Source organism: Citrus sinensis, chromosome 7 (genome assembly GCF_022201045.2).
Source record: "Citrus sinensis cultivar Valencia sweet orange chromosome 7, DVS_A1.0, whole genome shotgun sequence".
Lineage (NCBI taxonomy): Eukaryota > Viridiplantae > Streptophyta > Magnoliopsida > Sapindales > Rutaceae > Citrus > Citrus sinensis.
The window spans coordinates 4,102,559-4,122,518 of record NC_068562.1 but is presented as its reverse complement, the minus strand read 5'-3'; the positions used below and the strand labels follow the sequence as shown (position 1 = coordinate 4,122,518).

Sequence of the window (19,960 nt, the reverse complement as noted above, 5' to 3'; positions counted from 1 at the left end):
GCAACGATTTTCATATAATTAAGAATACGTTTTGCATTTTTCTTAATGTTGGTGATGAAGGAGATCGTGCAAGTAGAAAACTACAATACTTGCAAACATTTGGTAGGGTGTTATGAGTTTCGATATTTCAAACTCCGTCATTGTAATACCACATATTGTTGTTTATCCGGAACTCTCTATATAAATCATTCTCATTTACTTATAAACAGACATAGTACTAAAAAGTAGTGCAAAAGTAAAATTAAAAAAAAAAAAAAAGTCAGGAAGCAAAGAAAATATATGATGGCATTTGAAGAAAAAAAAATTAAAAACCTATGATGTGTGTGACATCTTAAAATAATATTTACTAGAGGGTATACAATTCTTTCACTATATTTTAATTCGGGTGTGAGTAGGATTTAGACTTTTTTTGGTATTGCGGTGCACTAGTGCCGTGACTTAAAAGAAAGTGACAACTATAATAAAATAATATCAAACGCACCCTTAATATTTATCACTAGAAGTTGATCTATGTTGTTTGCAACATCAATTGTGTGTGTTTACTGTATATACATTAACTGACAATTATAATTACAAACTTGCAGTTTGCAAACATAATTAACAAGTACCAGAATATTTTTTAACATGATGTTATGCCTGTGGGATTTCAATATGACAAATGAGGATTCTATAGTTCAGTCAATAAATAATTTGAGTTTAATTGGAAGTACAAAATATTATTGAAGATAAAAGTTCTTTTATATAAACCATTCCAATAAAGCTAAAATATCAACAGAACACATAAAAAAACAAATAATAATAATAATTCGATGAAGATAAAACTGACAAGCCACAATTTAATAAATAAATAAAAGGAAAAGAAAATTAAAACTTGTTTCAGTTCGCACTATGTACACGTTGGTATGCCCTGATAGAACTACAAAACTTCGCAGACGCATAACTCTAAATGAACTTTTATATTTGAAAAATATTATATATATATATAGTATTTTTTTAATCAGGAATCTTTGATTTTTATTAAAGTCAGGAATTAATTAAAAATAAATAAATTAATACATCACATGATAAAATACAGTGTATTAAAATATGTGTTTATTTTATATTTTAACTAATTCCTAAATTTATTAAAGTCTGAAAAATTATTATTATATATATAATTTTACATAAATAGAGTCCATAAAAGAGTTTTGTAATTAAGCATATGTTAAAATGTATAACGTAAAAGAGTCGAACAAGTGTCAAGTTCAGCCAATCACGTTAAGGTTCTGTACACGTGTAGCGCTTATTGTTCCTCCATCGGTCCCGTTGTTCGCTCTGTCTTTCATCAATGACCCGACCTTCTTCCGCGTCGTCAGAATCCAATTTGTAATTTTCCTCTTCTGCCCCTCGCTTACGCTAAAATATGTTGAAGAGAAAATTTTAGATAGCCGATATAGATTGAACAAGACTCATAAAACGATCTGTGAAATTGACGAACTCGTTCGGGTTGACTCAGTGATGGCCTCGGCTATCACCGCACGCATCGAACTTGCCAAGCTCTGCAGCTTACGAAACTGGTCCAAGGCAATCCGAATCCTTGACTCGCTCCTCGCTCAGTCCTATGAAATCCAGGACATCTGGTCCGTAAGCTTGAATTACAATTCATTTCCAATTTTACCCCTACGGATCTTCAATTTTTGCAGCTTATTAATTGAATCTTCGTGTGATGTGAAAAATGTGGATTATTGTTTGGTTACAGCAATAGAGCATTTTGTTACAGTCAACTGGAGCTACACAAGCACGTGATTAGGGACTGTGACAAGGCGCTTCAGCTTGATCCTACGCTGCTTCAAGCTTATATTCTCAAAGGTCTCCATTTATCTCATGTGTCGTTGGACTCATAGTTCTTGATAATGGAATATTAATTTGACCGCTAAATATATAGTTAAATTTTGATATGGGTGGTTTGACTTATGCTGGAAGCCATTTTTGAACCTGTTGCACCAGATTTTCTTTTAGTTGTGCTTCATTTACTGGATGAACAGAAAGTAGGAGTTATTTGACGCCTCTTCTTACCTTAGAAGATTTATTATTAAGCCTATATATGTGAAGCATGCATTTAGTAGAGGCTGTATCAAGAGAATGTGTCAATTTTATGATGTTGTGTGTTCTTTCATTGTACAACTGATTCTATAATTGTTGTTTTATCATTTTCCAACTAAAGTGTAAAGTAAGACAATCTCAAGTTGCTTTGCCCTATTTTGTAATTTAGTTTATTGGTTTTTGTCGCCTAGGCTGTGCATTTTCTGCTTTAGGAAGGAAAGAGGAAGCTCTTTCAGTTTGGGAGAAGGGGTATGAACATGCTTTGCATCAGTCGGCAGATCTGAAGCAATTCCTAGAACTTGAAGAACTGCTGACTGCTGCAAAACAAGACAGAAGTGTTACTTGTGAATATGATGTGAGCAATTCTATGTCATCTTTGACTGTATCTGAACCAGGACTGAATGCCAATGATAAAATGAGTGAAACAAGTGAGAATCACAATAAATCTGATATCTGTGATTCAAGTAGTCAGTCAAGGGATGTATCTGAGACTTGCAGCAAGTCTAGCCATGATCCTGACTTGTGCAATGGAAGAAGTGATGAAGCCAAAGGGGGTTCGTCTGTGCCAGTATCTAAATCAGGACTTCATATCAATGGCAAATTAAGAGAAGTTTCTGAGAATCACAATGGTTCAAGTGATGGATCTAAAAGTACCCATGCATCAAGGGATGCTTCTGAGATCAATCGACAATCCAGTGATGATTTTGATATATGCAATGGCCCCATTGATAAAGCCAGTGTAAATGAAAGGCATGGAAGGCAAACGAATGGAACTCATGATGTTCATGACAAATTGAGTTCTGACTCTGCATCATTAAACGACTCAAATACTAATTCTGAATCTTACAGTAAATCATCTATCAGTGACAACAAATCTAGTGATAGTACCGAAAGCCGCAGCAAGTTGAGTTTTAAGTGGGATATGCTTAAAGAAACAAGCAACGAAGCCAGGAGAAACAAAAAGTTCTGTGTTACTAGAATTTCAAAATCCAAGTCAATTAGTGTAGATTTCAGACTATCAAGGGGTATAGCGCAGGTGTGTTTGAATGTTTGGTTATGTGGTCAGGGAAAGTTATCATCTGTCTTATATAACTAAAGTTTTCATCTACATATTTCATTCATACTGCAGTTTTGTTTCTTTTGAAGGTTAATGAAGGGAAATATGCTTCTGCGATATCAATATTTGACCAGGTGAAATAACGAATATTATGAGACATCTTTACTATTTCCTGTAAAGAATAGTTTGTCTTTATTGTGCATATTTTTGTTCATTTATGCCATGTTGGGAGGCTGTTGGGTGGGGAACAATAGGGCTGATCATGAGTGTTTTTGGGCCATAATCAAGTTTTATAAACATCAGCTCCTTTAAATATTGCTCATACAGATACTTAAAGAGGATCCTATGTATCCTGAGGCACTTATAGGAAGAGGGACAGCACGTGCGTTTCAACGAGAACTTGAAGCTGCTATTTCTGATTTCACAGAGGTACTTGAACTAGCAATACTCCCACAATACACAAAAATTATACTGGTTTCTTCTTCTGAGTGGCTTGTGTAATTAATATTTAGGCTATTCAATCGAACCCATCAGCTGGTGAGGCATGGAAACGGAGAGGACAGGCTCGAGCTGCCTTAGGGGAATCTGTTGAGGTGAGAGGATACGCCTTGTTGATGGGTGTCCTTCCAAGCAAAGAAATTTTCTCTGTCACTGTCTTTGCCAATGTAGCTGATCTTTGCTTCAGGAATTTTAGTAATGTTACTAGGGTTCACTATGATTTGCCAGTGCAAAAACATTTTTACTGTTCACTAGATGGTGATTATGTTTTTAAGCACAGCAAATTAACTTTCACGTGTACCTGCTGTTAGGTATATGATAAGAAAGGCACGTTTCCAGACTTGCTAGGAGATGCTCAATATCATTTATGTGCTTGTTACTATTTGTGCAACAATTGATTCATAGTTTTAATGTTTTTTATAAATGAACTTCTTAGTGCTTGGCATAATCCCAGTAACAGAAGTCACTTCCATTGATGAAACCAGGCCATTCAAGACTTGAGCAAGGCATTGGAGTTTGAGCCAAATTCAGCAGACATATTACATGAAAGGGGTAACAATTGAACCTAGCTAATTTATTGTTATTTTTGCTTTTAGTCAATTTTTTCTTCTTTACACTCTTCTAATTCATATTTATCTTCTATTTATTTGAGCAATAAAATTTCTCCAAAAAAGGCCTTTTGCGTTGGAGCCACTGCTACTGCTGGTGTATGCTATGTTGTGTTGTAAAATTTCTCTAGATCCAAGTTATAATTAATAATTGTAGTAGCTCTTTGATAAGCTGCAATTATTATGGGAAAGAAACAAACAATGTAGGATCATAATCAGAGAAGTAGATCATGATACATAGCTAGAATATTGACAACTCAATCCCCAAGGAGAAGGGAGAGGCTATGCAACCCTAAGTATCCCTTAAATATGGTTAAGAGGGTTTCTGGTACATAAAACAACCAGAACCTGTTAACTAATTTTAATTTAAAGGCATAAATGGCTTCGAGAAATTTCACGGAAGGAATTAATAATCCTAAAAGAAAAACAAAACTTACCAACCCATAAAATAAACTAAAGCTGAAAGATAATAGTTAACAGTTAGAATGTGCAAATAGTGCATACTTCACAAGCTAATCAGTGAATTAATTCCAATAAAAATTATCATAATCAATTCCAATTAAAAATGTGTGTTTTCTAAAATTTCATCATCACATGTTCTGTTTCATTCCCGATATCAAACTAAGCAGGGCACAAAAGAAGACGATATCAGTTCTGCTGCTCTTGGACTTAATGTGCGCATCATGCGCATACAAGTGGTTAATTGATTTTCTTTATTGCAGGAATTGTAAATTTCAAGTTCAAGGATTTCAATGCTGCTGTAGAAGACCTATCAGCATGTGTGAAACTTGATAAGGAGAACAAGTCCGCATATACCTATTTGGTGTGTACTCGACATCTGATCTTCATTTCTTGAATTATTTATTATTAGTTGTTTATCTTCTATAAAGTACTTTTATCCCAAACTTTTTGTATCATCACAAGAGATCTTACTGAAAGAATCAAATTGTACTGCTGCTCAAAATTTTACCTCCTGTGCTTAAATTAACTTAACTCCAATTGAGTGGACTTTCACTTTCATAGGGTTTGGCATTATCTTCAATTGGTGAATATAAAAAGGCTGAGGAGGCACATTTGAAAGCAATCCAACTTGATCGGAATTTCCTCGAGGCATGGGGTCATCTTACCCAGGTAACAATGAAGCAGCAATTCAGATTCTTGTCAGTAATATCTTCATTGGCATGAAATGTCACCCCCGATTTTCAGGGATAGTAGACATGGTATTTTCCAGCAATCTCTGGGGTGTGTGGGTGTATCTGTGTATACAGGCCTCCAACAAAGTTTGATAGTGCAGCTTCCAAATTTAAGAAGCACTGCACATTTTTCTGAATGCATCCTATATTCCTATCTGTTAATTTAAAGCTCTAAGCTGTTTTAATTTACCAGAAAAAACATGCATACTGTTTGTACAGTATATATATATATTTTTTTGCATCAAGCAGCTTTACCAAGTATTCTTAAGTGAATTTGTGGGTTTTTTTTTTTTCCTGCAGTTCTATCAAGATCTTGCAAATTCAGAAAAAGCATTGGAATGCCTACAACAAGTTCTATATATTGACAAGAGGTAGGTGTCCTCCTTGGACCATTTCATCTGCATATAAAAAACACTGATATTCTAGTGCCTTACTCTCATTCTGATTCCCACTTATGATACTGCCCTGTGAGTTATACTTGACAGTTTATAATGCGTTCCTCATAGGTTCTCTAAAGCATATCACTTGCGTGGGCTACTGCTTCATGGGTTGGGACAGCACAAGTAAGTTTTATCAACTAGTTACTTCTCTGGAATTTTTTTTTAAAAAATCCGATGTGGCTATTTTCAACCATTATTGGTCGCATAACCTTTGGACATTCTGCATTATAAAGTACTGGAATGTCAAAATGTTAAGTGAGAGGTCTAGCAAAATAGTTGGGGAAGGATATTTTAATGGTATGTCATGAAAGAATCACTGAAAGGAACCCAGTGAGGCACTGAATAGCTGTTTGTGAAGGTTAGCGGTGTTGTAATAGCTTGTTTAGAGTAGGGAGATGGATGATGCCAGCGTTGCCTCATATCTCAACTATTTGTTGTCAGTCAAATCATATTATGCCATACAGCTTTCCTTGCTTTAAAAAAAAAAATGCATTATATCTTGTCGAATCTCTGAACTGTCTTTTTCACTTTTTGTCTTTTATCTTTTTGGTCTTTATTCTGCATTGTTGCTCCTTTTGCTTAAATTGAATTAATCCCTTACAGCATAATTGTATTATTACCTCCTGGCCTTGTCTTGGTTGGTTAATGGCTCTGTAAGTTTTAACTTCTAGATTTCACATAGGTTAGTGCTTCCTCTTCAGAAATGCATTGTCTATCACTTGTTAACTGCTTAACTGATTGTTTCAGGAAGGCAATCAAGGATTTATCCTCCGGGTTAGGCATTGATCCCTCAAACATTGAATGCTTATACTTGAGAGCTTCTTGCTACCATGCTATTGGAGAATATAGAGAGGCGGTAATTTAGAATTTTTCATTTCTGTTATGATAAATTTGTTGGTTGAGATTATATCAGTGCATCTGTTGCTTTAAGATCTTAATTTCAATTTGATGGTCGCAGATCAAGGACTATGATGCCGCACTTGATTTGGAACTTGACTCGATGGAGAAATTTGTGCTTCAATGCCTGGCCTTTTATCAGGTTTTGTTTGATATGGAATATTATGATCTAGAATAGATGCATCTCGGCTGTTTCTTTATGCTACATTTATGCTCTTTTAAAAATTGCAAGCTTTAAGAGATTTTCATGGCCTTGTGCTTGCCATAACATTCGTATTATCCTAATTTATGTCTCCATTAGTGTAATTTGGATCCAATTCCTAAACAAAATTTCAGTATTTGTTTTAACTTAAGTCAAAAGCCATGTCCTCACTTTTAATCTCTCTTTGTTGTTTCTATTTTGTATAATTGATGTTTTCTGAGTGGACCCAAGTGATGTGATGAAGATGACGTATGTTGGGCACAAGTAACCTTTGATTTGGTTTTTTCCCTTAATATAGTGCTCTTTTGTGACCTAATTGGTTTAATTCCATGTCCTGATTTGTTTAGCCATACTATACCAACCTAAAGATTCATCTCACATCGTATGTGAATCTTTAAAAAAAGATTGCTGCATTTTTTCCAGTTATCCAGCCCACTTCGCTAAAGCACAAAATTTGGAGAAAATATAAAATAATTGGTTAACATCTTTAGCTATATTTTGAAATTTCTAATTTTCATTGATCATGTTTTGCATTTTCGACTGCTTTCTTGTAGTTAAAATCATGACAAAGAGTATATTAACTTTTTGATTAACTCAAATAAGCTTTTTTAATGAAAGAAAATTGTGGGATCACCTACAAAGAAAAGGTGGACTTAAATTTTGAGGTGGAGGTAGTATCATCTTTGTTGTAGAAGAAAACAAATTACATGTTGTCCACAGCAAATATGTGTGGTGTGTGTATGGTAGCAGAATCTATAGATGACATAATTATGTATAATGCAACATGGCAAGTGGGTTACGATTTTATTGTAACTTACTTCTTGCCTTATCTTGAATTTTCTGGATGACATTCTCAATTTCTCATCTTGCAGAAGGAGATTGCTTTGTACACGGCTTCTAAAATCAACAGTGAGTTTTGCTGGTTTGACATTGATGGAGATATTGATCCCCTCTTCAAGGTAATGTTTTATGAGAATTATAATATCTTTGGCTCTTGTTCTCTTCATCTTTGGCCTGTGTTACCACTTCCTGCATAAGATTTAGCCAACTTAGTGGCTGCAAACTTCCTCACCTTTTTGAAATATTACTTATCAAAGGCAATGAAAATGTGCATGCTCACAATTTCCAAACATCAAAATGCATATGGCAGCACAACTGTCACTTTGAATTTTCTCTGCATAGCCCTACCCCTTCCCCCCTGACTCTCAAAAAGAAAAAATATAAAAGAAAAGAAATAACAATTAAAACAATGCATATTTGCTTTATCACTGTTTTGATATAGTTAGCATACTACTTTATATCTTGTGATACAGCCACCAAGCTTCCTGGACAATGCATTTGAGTGCAAGATCCTTTGGCTGTGTGGTGGCTGTGGTTTAGGTGGGAGTCAGGAAGATGTGCTACTTTTTTCTAACATTAATTTAAACGGGCAAGTTGATTGTAAATTTCTTATGGTTTCAGCATACATGATGCTAAATTACCATATTTCCAATAGCAAAACAATTTATGTTTCAAATTCCACCGAAGGGAATATGCTCTGTAGTTGAAGTGGCTTCCTGGCGTTTTGTTTATGGAATTTTCAGGAATATTGGTGCAAAAGATTGCATCCCAAGAATGTATGTGAAAAGGTTTACAGACAGCCTCCCCTGCGTGATTCTCTCAAAAAGGGAAAGCTCAGGAGACAAGACTTTTCTGTTACAAAGCAGAAGACTGCGCTTCTACTGGTTGCTGATTCAATTGGCAAGAAAATTCAATATGATTGTCCTGGCTTCTTATCCAATAGGCGGCAGGTAATTTATTTGGAGTATTGTTCTAGAATGAAAATCTTTTTGTTGCTGAGGCTGCTATTGTCGATTTTTGTTTATCCTCTTTTTTTCCCCGTTTTGTATGTATTTCATTTTGACATTCCCATCTCTTATAAAACAATAATCTCTCGGAAGGCATGTTTTATCAAACATGTAGCATTTACATCCCAACCTGTTAAGAAAAGCAAAAAGATATGCTTATCCAGATATACCCAATGACTATGGACATTTGTCTAGGGCCCTATTAATTGTATAATTGAGCTTATAAATTTTTGTTTCAGAGGGATAAGTGGTTTTCATTGTAGATCTATTTTCTTTCGTTCTTTCCTCTTTTATTTATTTATTTTATCTAAGAGACTGTGTTCTAAATTACTAAATTAGGTTTTAGTTTGTACAGTTGACATTCTAAATGCGCACACACATGTATACTTTCTTTCTAATCTGAATATCTAGATTTTCCTTATAATGCAGACTTATAATCTCAGTCATTTCACAAAATCCAACGACCAAGATCATTCTTGTTACTGACTGTTACAGCTGCTTATGGCTAAGAAGGTTATACCGTTTTACTGTTACATCACAGTCATTCAATTACTTTCTCATTGTCTTTCGCTTTGACAACTCTCTTTTGTCTCTCCAGCTCCTGCTATTCATTCCGCCACAAACATTTGCACTCTCTCTCTCTCTCTCTCTTCCACCCACTCCAAATACTATAAAGATGCAAAACGAGAATCAAATGGGCTCCTTTGTGCAAAATTGTTTCGTCATCCAAAGATTAATTTTATGTACACAATCAAATCATCTCCAGAAGAGACTACATGCCTGCATTTGTAAAATTTAAATTGCAGCATTTTTTTTTTATTCTTTATAAGGATAAGCCCTCATTCTCCACTTTCATAATAACCTTCCAAAATTCCTCAATTTGTCTTCACTAATCACCACTAACCAACAAAAGACCCCAAAATGGGAAACACTATCAGGTTTACCATGGTCAAGAAAATTTGCACCTGTTTTGATAGGAATGATGGCTAGATTTTTAGAACTCTTTGCGGTGTTATAATGCACTTTGTTATGTTTTCAAACAAAAATAAGATGGGGAAATCAGAGATAAATAATTGGATTATCTGCTCTTTAATTACAGTTGTCAGTAACTTTATTAAGTGCAAATGATATCAGTTGTTTGATTCCATCTAAATGTTGAGATTACAAGTCTGCATTATAAGGAAAGTCCCAAATCCTAGATTAGAGAAAGTGATTTCTTTTGAATGCGACTTGTGATTATTAATAATTTTCCTCTTCTATTGTGTGTCAGCATCGTATGGCTGGATTAGCTGCTATCGAAATTGCTCAGAAAGTTTCAAAAATTTGGCGCTCTTTGCAAGCAGAATGGAAATATTCTAACAGAAGCTCATCAAAAAATGGGAAGAGAGCTCGGAGAAAAGATCGAATTAATATTGCCAGCCAGAACAGAGGTGGTGCCGGTTGTAGTACAAGCAGTTCTTCCGACACATCTTCATATGGTATTACAGAGGAAAGATCGTCTGGTCATCCCAAGATGTCATGGCAAGATGTTTACACGCTAGCTGTCAAATGGAGACAGATTTCTGAACCTTGTGACCCTGTTGTGTGGGTTAACAAATTAAGGTATGGCATATCAAAATGCTGCCATTTGTTGCCCTTTGGAGTATCTTTCTTTCCTTTTTTTTTTTTTTTTTTTTTCAATTATTGTTATTCATCTTAGCCTTCTGTTTTTTAAGGTCCATCTACCATGAATTTTTCTTTTATATCATTTTTGTTAAAGTCAAAATAATCTGCTTTTTCATTTTAAGTCTTAATATAATATAATTTTTCTTTCTCTTTATATGAATCAATGAACCCTAAAAAATGCAACTTTGCTAATGTTAAAGCATCACCCATTCTGTGATGTTTACAGCAGTTCTTGTTTTACTTGAAATTCCAATCAGCATATATTGAAGTCGATTATTTTGTCATTTAAGAATAGATGGTTATGTGAACTTAGTCTATGTAAAAGCATAATGCCAATTGTAGATGGATTATGTATCATATATATTGCAATTCTTCAAACTTAAATGTTTTTCATTTTACCTAGAAGGCTGGAACATGCAATATGTCATGCCAGGTAGGATCCAGAAATTATTGCAACTCAGCCAACCTAAACCAACATCTGAGTCTGCAATTAATGTGATAATTAAAAAAAAATTTGTTATTCTTGTGAGATAGGTCAGGGATAATTGAAATTGTTGCATATTACTGGGCCTGGAATTTTGTGTAAGCTTTGCCACATGTCCTGATATTACCATTACCATTATAATGGGAGTATCTATTTGGTCATGTTTTGCTGTTCTTTTAGCTCTTTGAACCAGTGTGATTGGTAATGTTTGGATGAGTATAACTCTTAATTTTTTTTTTCCTGGTGTGAATGGGTGTCTTGTGCAATTCCAGTGAAGAATTCAATTCTGGTTTTGGATCTCACACACCAATGATTCTTGGACAAGCAAAAGTTGTTCGCTACTTCCCAAATTATGCAAGGTAGACCAACCAAGTCTGATTGCAATTCAGAAAAAAGCTGTTTATACAATACTCATTTTTGCTAATGCTGCAGAACTTTAGATGTTGCAAAGACTGTCATGAAGGATAAAAAGTATGTGCACAACAAGGCTGATGACATTATTGATCTATCCGAAGATGGTAAATTGCAAGATGTGAGTACTTTTGTGTCACATTGGATTCTCTTCTCCTTTCATTAGTGTTTCTTGCTTAGCACAAGGGCTTTACTCAACTCCTGTGAGATCCTCGTCAAACTGGGTAATTGTAGTTTATAATGATATTCTCTCCACTCTCCAAAACGGTTAGTTGTCAAAGTAGTTACAACATTCCTTTCTGCTTCTTTACCTTTTGCTTTGGGAGCCTTATCTCTTATATTAAAATATGGAAATTTAAATTATTAAAAGGGATGATATTTCTGTTTTATTTTTCCTGTTTTTATTAGTCAACCATTTGTTGTGATCAAATTGTTGGAATTGTGAGTTTGATTGACTGTTTTATCATTTGTCCCAGTTCTCTGAGAAATTCATCCTATTGTGTGTGAAAAGGATGAAGCAATTCTTTGGACATTAAAAATATGAAAAGATTTTATGCACAGTTGTTTTCTTTCACTTAAAGGGTGGCATGAATTTGTCAGAATTCAAATAATTTAGGATGCTCTCTTAATGCAAATGTGCAGTATATGTCGCTTTTGCTCAAACTTTTGTTTGGAATGCACCGATTGTAGGGATCTTCTAAATTGTGGCTCTATGAACGATCAAATCTCTTTCAATTTTGATGCAACCTCAATCACCTATCAGAAATCTGTGTAGGGAAAATTTCAATTATGTAATTAACTTTTTCCTTAACAGATTGCGGATGCAAAATCCTGCGATGCTCTTTACAAAGTTGTTGGTGAGGACTTCTGGTTGGCTACTTGGTGCAACAGTACTGCATTTGAGGGGTGACTTTGCCAACTTTGCCTCTAGATCAAAGCATAATATTATTTGCTGTAAAATCTTTTGTCATGCTGATTTATGTTTTTTCCAGGAAGCAGCTTGAAGGGACAAGGATCACCTTAGTCAAAATGTAAAATTTGATTCTCCTTTCACTGTTGGGTTGCGGCTTTTAGACTTCCCCAACTCCCTTTCCTGTTTATCTTCTCTTTATTCAATTTATTATTACTTCTGGTATGTACCCTGACTTTGTTATTGGGTTACTCATACAGGGGAGAATCAGGATATGACTTTGCAATTAGAACACCTTGTACACCTTCTAGATGGGATGAATTTGATGCAGAAATGACCATGGCATGGGAAGTAAGTCCCCCTGGACCTTAAACATAAGTCAATAGTTTACTCTTATTATGGGCCTCATGGTCTTGGTTTAAACAGTGTAGTAGTTTACCAATGTTGTTTTGTTTATCTCATCTGCTTCTTTTAATGGTGTTGTCACTATTTAGCTTAGAGAACACATTAAAGTTAATCTGTCATGCAAACTAATTATTATTATTATTATTTTTTTTCTGAAACTGCAAACTTATTATTGATTTTCAGGCTCTATGCAATGCTTATTGTGGTGAAACTTATGGGTCTACTGATTTCAATGTTCTTGAAAATGTCAGAGAGGCTATCTTAAAGATGACATATTACTGGTATTTCATCTGACACTCATTCCATGCAAATAGGTTCTTTTTTTAATTTTAATTTTTTTTAATTTTTTTTGGGTTCTGGAGACTCGGTAATTGTTTGTAAAAGTTTAATGTAAACTGCTTTCAGGTACAATTTCATGCCACTGTCTAGAGGCTCTGCAGTTGTTGGGTTTGTCGTGTTGGTTGGACTGTTCCTTGCTGCTAATATGGAGTTCTCAGGACACATCCCACAAGGTTTACAGGTGGATTGGGAAGCCATCTTGAACTCTGATCCACACTTCTTCTTAGATTCAGTTAAGAGTTGGTTGTATCCATCACTTAAGACTTCAACATCTTGGAAAGAGTATCCAGATGTAACGTCAACTTTTGCGACAACTGGATCAGTTGTTGCTGCCCTGAGCTCATATGACGACTGAACTTCTACAACTCCTTGAGAGGTAAGTAGTATCAGTGGGTCTAATCAGTAAATATATTCTGAGTTATTTGGTTTGCTGGATTAAAAATGAATAATATGATAGTTTGACCTTCTAAAGCGGATCAGCAATAAAACATGAATGGAATAATTGTATACTGTTGAAGTTATAATATAGAAAATTGATTTACTTAAATAGCATGATATCCAAATTGATAAAGTGGCAATTTTATTGTCTTCAAGTATAAATAAAAAAATTGTTTTTTATGCTATTTATTCTGAATATATGTCTTGAATTCTGTGAAGATCACCAGATGATAGGTTCCTTCTGTATTCGAACTTGATGCAGAATGTTGTGAAGAAAGCAAAATGTATCAAAGCTTATATTATTTCATGGAGTGGATTTCTTTTCTCTCTACTCGTATCAGTTCCATTGTTGTAACCATATGTTGTACAGCGGCAGCGTTCAATAAATTCCTTTTCTTCCAATTTTATCCTCAAATATGAAAGATATGTAGTTCACTATTTCTTCTGTCAAATTTATCACATGACTGTCTTGAAGAGTTGTTGATTAAAGGTTGTTTACTTCCTGTAATTTGCCTCGTCTTGCCAATTCTCTGAGTTTTTGTCTTTTATGAGTTTGGCAAAACATCTGGAAAAGGTTTATACAAACTTCCAAGATTTTAGTATTTAATATAATGAACTTCAGAAGTAATGGAGTTTCTCTTTCAGTCCCGTTCTATGAAAACTTTATATTATGTAGACTGCAAAATGGTTCTCTAGACCGTATCTCACTCCAGGCACACAATTTCAACCATGTTTACCTAACGTTGACAAGGCTTTTTCAATTATTGTCACACCTGCATAATATTTTAATGTTTTATGGCATATTCAAAAGCGCAATTTAGTGAGTTAGGTACAATTTGATACGTATCATATCAATTACTGATTTTGTAAGATCTTTTAATTTTTTTTTTTTATGGTGGTTCTATATCCTTTATCTTTTACTGGGGTTTTGTTAAGTTGCGTACTTTTACATCAATTCAAAAACAAATTTTCTATGTGATTTAATTATTTAACTGTCAAATAATTAAGGAATTATGAGATACTGCTTTTGAATCATTTGTATGAACTCAACAGCTGCCTGTTGTTTAATGCATGTAGCTGGGATTTGCTTTAAAAAAAAAAAGAAGGAAGAAAAATAAAATAGGGCATGTTGCTGGAGCTGGACTAGAATTATTGTTTATTTAAAAAAAAAAAAAAATTTATTGATGCTAATGTGTAAAACTATGTTCTTGTATACACTTATATCATATCATATTACAATCAGAGGGCTACACATTGACCCCATGATATGATTAATCTCTCACCGTTCCAGTATGTGCCACTGTCAATCGAGCACCACCAGTGAAATTAACTTCCTTTTTCTTACGTCTCGCCTTCTCAAGCTTTCTTCTCCTGCATGTTTTCTCCACCAATTTTTCTTCTATGATGCTGGGCTTGCCTGAAAATTGAACAAAAACTAAGTGTCACCCCACTACTCAAATTAACATTTGAAGGGACTTTGAATCTGACAAAACTAGATAGAACGAAATATAATTAAAAGAGAGACATGCCTGGAATACTCTTCTCGTCCACGGCCACCTTCCCTTTAAGTCTGTTACACATCTTTGACTTGGCATGAATAAAAGGCCACGTGGCATTCATCTGCTTGTTGATCATGACCGCGGCGTAGTAGGGGATTTTGACTCGATTGGTGTGCTTACATTTCATGCGGCTACCTATGAACGTTAAGGCATCCATCAAGCTCTCTTTGGCCAATCCCATCATGTCATAAGCCTGTGATCTTCTCCACAGGCTCTTACTGTGAGAACTCATCGTTTTGGATAAAGACAGAGCTCTTGTTGTGTCACTAATGGCTGCTTCTGGCTTCTTTAGCATCAAATAACACTGAGCTCTATTGCTGTAAAGAACAATCCTCTCTTTTCTCATCTTTAGAGGGCACAAATCCAAAGCCTTGGAATATTTTTTCACACCTTCTTCAATGTAGCCGGCCCAGAATTCTTGGTTTCCTTGTTGTTTCAGCATAAACACACAGAGTTCATTCTCTTTCATTTCTTCGTCAGACATTAGCTTCTCTTTCTTTCTTTTCTCCACCTTCAAATCCCAAATTTCATCTAAAGCTCTTTCAGCTTTCTTGCTCTTCAACTTCAAGTTACCATATTTGACTTTGTGGTAATCTTGCAAAAGTGTTTGTGTGATTGCTTCTCCTACTCTTTCCCTGCCATTGAGGGACTTAAGTTCAACCAAATCAACAAGAAATAAAGCAGCAATATCTATAACTTCATATCTTGTATCTGGGTCTTTGAGAAGAAGCAAAAGAGAATCAATAGCCGCGTACTGCCAATCATCCGAGGATCTTGACACGTTGCATACACTCTCAATGACATTTTTCAGCTTCGCTACACTTTCTCTTCCTTTCTTTGTGTGACACAACGCTCTTATTAATCCAATTCCAGCGGGTGAAGTGTGATTTGCTAAGCCACCCCACATACCACACACAATTTTCAAGAAATCTTGACTGCAAATAAGATCAAAAGACGACCTTTCTCTGCATGCAAAGCAATTCAAAAGATAGAGAGACCAACACTGAAGTTGACTTGCCCATTCTTCAGCCTTTCTGTTCTCTAACTCAAACCCTCCAAGTCCTCTTGTGAGAAGATCGCAGTGGTACTTGACTCTTTTCTTTTCTTTCAAACCAACAAACTTTTCATATACCACTTCAAAGCAATTGCAAGCTATGTTTTTGGCCAGTTCTATGATCTCTACTTCATACAAAGCAACTGCTTCAAAGGTTTTGTCATGGCTAGCAAGGTGACCTAGTGCGCGAACTGCAACTCGCTCCTCGACCCAACTGATCTTTCCTCTTAGAAGCTCCATTAACGGCAAAACCACACCTGATTTCACTGCTTTCTCTGCAAAATGAGCCTTGTTCATGGTATATGAACCAATGATATGCGCCGCATAGTAAGGAATGTAGATGTTCTGATCTCTGAGTAGCCATTCTTTATCAGTGATGCCTTTGTGTATAAGTTTTGTCATGCACTCAAATATGCCGAGGGATGGAAATTCTGGGTCATCAGGTTGCTTGATGGCGATGTTAAAGAGCCCACTTAAGACCAGAACATGTTCTTGGTCATCTCTGAGACGACTGAGAGGAAGTTCTTTGAAGCACTGGGCTACTTTTGCTCTTCTGAGAGATGGGGGCTGCTCATTCATGGAGCAGAAGAAACAATAAGGTTTGGTGCATGTTACTTTTTGAGGCATCCTGCTGCAGCTGGTTGTATTCCTTTGCCGATGTAATTCCATGGCAAAGAGAGCAAAACTTGAGAGTTGATTAGGGTTAATTCCTATGGCTGATTAAAGGTGGTGGTAATATTGATATTAATGGTGTAAGAAAAGAGATGATGAGTCAGATAGCAACTTAGCATTCAGGTGTTGCAGGATTGACACCTAGCTGCACATGAGACGGGGGGCAAAGTAGTATTCTGGAGAGAGAGTTTATAGTATTATTATATTGTTTCTTTATATGACTGAAAACGGATTCATCGAAAAATAAAATAAATAAAAAAGCTACGCAATTGCTACAGTAAGATTAAAAACCCAATCCCAATTTATAAGTCTTCATAATTATTGAAAACATAAAAAAATGCTCGTTGGTTTGCTGCAGTGATGCTGTTTCTCCCAATTAATTTGTTTATCAGTTGTTTTATTTTATCTAACCGATACAGTTCTCTCCGAAGAGAGTAAAAAACAACATACTTGACAGTATTCTCTGGGGAGCTTGTGCAACCGCTACGTTAACTGTCGCTATTTGGGTTGGATTATGATTTTAGATCACTCAATACTTTTCGGAGACAAATTTTGTGCCCTAGGACTCGTTAAGTTTTTGGCTTTGGTTACAGTGTTTTCGGGCATTAATTACGAGGGGGGATAAAGGTCGCTCCTTCCTCCTTGCGTGCGTAAAAAGTAAGATTAATGACGTAAATCTTTGTTGCATAACATGAGATGCAAAAGTTGATGGACCATATGGGCTGCTTGTTCATTCTCTTACGAAACGAGACATGGACGTACCATAGTTCATTTCCAGGACAGCTGCAGACAAACTAAATAATACCAGCTTCCCCTTATTAGTATATATCATTTGGAAAATGGACGAAAAACTAACGCAAGTTGATTCATAACTATAATATGATATTTTAATCTTTTTTATACCTTCGTTTCTTTTTGTATCCCTTTTTTTTTTCATTTATTACGGACTCCACAGATAGAATAGAAGCAAGTCATGATTGCCCCCATTTAAGTCCCTGGAGAAGAAAGAAACTAAATCCTATAGAGACCACTGGTCCCCTCCCATATGAAGCCAATCAAATGCCCTCGTCCTGATTCAAATAACCTATTCGCAACTTCATCAGACTATGCCACTAAAGTCACTTTTTCAGTTTGCTTCCAACTCAAAAAGTGCAGTGAAAAAAAAATCCCAAAATATATCAGTCAAGTACAAATGGGGTTGGTCTCAAGAAAATGCGGCTTCCATACGGCATATGCAGCTTCTAAGTTCTAGGTTCTAACTACATGAACATGATAATGCATAATTAATTAGGGATAAATAATATTTTATTCCTGTTAACTCGGGTTTAGTAATCTTATTAGTTATTTCCTCAAACTACGTGCAATTTTTTGAATGTCCTTAATTCCTTCCATCATGATTATGATCGATATCCGTTGAAGCTTAGTTTGCGTACCAACATTTGTCCGTATCCAATATCAAAATGCACGTATATTACTTATTGGCTGCTTGTTCGGCGTGCTTGTATTAACTTTGATTTCAAGGCAGGCACATGATCTTGGATCTTCATTGCCGGCTTATTGTAAATAATAGTACCGTCTTTTCTGGGGGAAAAAAATAGCATGCAGAAAGATAAAGAAATCTGGGCTTCCTTCCTCAAATTAAAGAATGCACAATGTAAGTGCTGAATTCTTTGAACGCGAATTGCCGCTGGGCAAACTTAAATGATTATGAAAAAGCCCAAGGAATCAAGGATGATGTGAAAATTATAACTCTTTATTCAAAATGAGACTGTATGGTTGAAGGTTGAGACTCACATCTTTATGATTATCAGTCAAATTCCATCTTTTTGACGTTCAAATTCGGACTAGCCTATGGTAACGTCGTTCTCTGGATTAAACTCCTGAAATCAAACTAGAGCTCATAGAAATTGTTTAAAATTTGTTATTATTATTCAGATCCTTCGATGTTATGAGAACTATTGGGCCTGAGAATTATTGGGCCTGAGATTAATTGGGTCAATTCCGCCGAATGTTGCAACAACCACGGACACCCTCCGAGATCATCGTAAGATCCCTTTAATATATATATATATATATATATATATATATATTTACTATTTTAGCTTAAAGCACAAGTATTCATGAAGCCAATCCTATGTCGTTGTCATCCATTCATTGGTGTACAAGTCAATAATTTTCTAATAAGTAATAGATGATAAAAATTTGTTAGCGACGCGTTATTTAGATATCAATTGTTTGTTCTAAGTTTATACAGTATTATTTCATACACTTGATCTTAGCCAGTAAGGTAGAAGCCTTGGGAGTGAAGTATAGTGTTTTTCTCTACGGGAAAGGAAAGAAATGTACAGCGACTACTTTGCTTTCTTTTGTTTCGCTTTTGCCAATGCACTGCCAGCTACCCGCAACCCTACAAACTTTACGCGATTTTTAGTTTTTTTTTTTTTTTTAAAAAAAAAAAGGTTTACAGCGGGCACAGTTGCCCGACAGCTTTTGCAATTGGGCCCACGTATAGGCGGTGGGCCAATGATCCAACTAAAGTTAACCCAAATCATTGTCACGACGCCCCCTACCACGTGGCCAGCACTCTTTGGTTGAAGTGACCCCACCCCAATCATCCAGCTGTATCAACTGCCCCCTCCGCCAAACAAACATTATATCGTAACTAACACGAGTATACAGAATATTAAAGCCATAATCAATTGAGATCAGCTTTATTCGTTAAGTTTTTTGTTGAAACCGTTATTAACTTTAAAAATTACTTGTTCTTAACGTTGCTCAAATATATAAGAAAATAAGCAACTCAATTAACTTTTTCAATAGTGAAATTTTGTGTCGTTTCCTTATTAGTAAAACCAATAATAATATCATAAAGCCGAAGAAGCGAACTAGCCAAGCATAAAAATCATTGATGTTTAAATGTTTAATAAAAGTCGCAACCAAAGCGAGATTAATGACTTGTCAATATTAATAACCTATCACTCCATATCGCACGCATCGAATGGGCCTGGCAGAACGGCCCCAGCCAGACTGTGTTCAAGCGCCACATTATAGTGTGTCCTTGTTTGATACCCAAAATTGTCTCATTAATCCAACGGCTAATCGGGCCCCATCAGACCGTGGTCCCTGTTTTTGAACGGGCCAGATTTAACAAAAATTCGTCCGTTACTTTTGACTTTAGTCTATATATTATATCCCTACT

General features: G+C 35.4%; 2 protein-coding genes across 4 annotated transcripts; one reads left to right on the top strand and one right to left on the bottom strand.

Moving 5' to 3' along the window:
- The first annotated feature begins 1,302 nt into the window (after positions 1–1,302).
- Positions 1,303–13,984, top strand: LOC102617524 (suppressor of RPS4-RLD 1). Of its 3 annotated transcripts, none has more exons than XM_006466445.4 (24): positions 1,303–1,619; positions 1,739–1,848; positions 2,274–3,118; positions 3,229–3,273; positions 3,467–3,568; positions 3,652–3,732; positions 4,123–4,189; positions 4,968–5,068; positions 5,269–5,376; positions 5,739–5,809; positions 5,945–6,001; positions 6,626–6,734; positions 6,837–6,917; positions 7,850–7,936; positions 8,561–8,767; positions 10,095–10,426; positions 11,246–11,332; positions 11,406–11,505; positions 12,199–12,290; positions 12,377–12,415; positions 12,555–12,645; positions 12,883–12,980; positions 13,105–13,414; positions 13,739–13,984. In XM_006466445.4, the coding sequence occupies exons 1-23, from the start codon at positions 1,498–1,500 to the stop codon at positions 13,391–13,393; spliced, it is 3,321 nt and encodes a 1,106-aa protein (XP_006466508.2). In that variant the 5' UTR covers positions 1,303–1,497; the 3' UTR covers positions 13,394–13,414; positions 13,739–13,984. The 3 variants fall into 3 exon arrangements, with proteins under 3 accessions (XP_006466508.2, XP_024951185.2, XP_006466509.2); XM_025095417.2 differs by having other exon boundaries at positions 13,704–13,984; XM_006466446.4 differs by having other exon boundaries at positions 13,696–13,984.
- Positions 13,985–14,236: 252 nt separating this feature from the next.
- On the bottom strand, positions 14,237–16,959 carry LOC102614100 (uncharacterized). Its single transcript, XM_025093437.2, has 2 exons — positions 15,006–16,959; positions 14,237–14,893 (listed from the first exon to the last, which is right to left on the bottom strand). The coding sequence occupies exons 1-2, from the start codon at positions 16,756–16,758 to the stop codon at positions 14,748–14,750; spliced, it is 1,899 nt and encodes a 632-aa protein (XP_024949205.2). The 5' UTR covers positions 16,759–16,959; the 3' UTR covers positions 14,237–14,747.
- Positions 16,960–19,960: the final 3,001 nt, after the last annotated feature.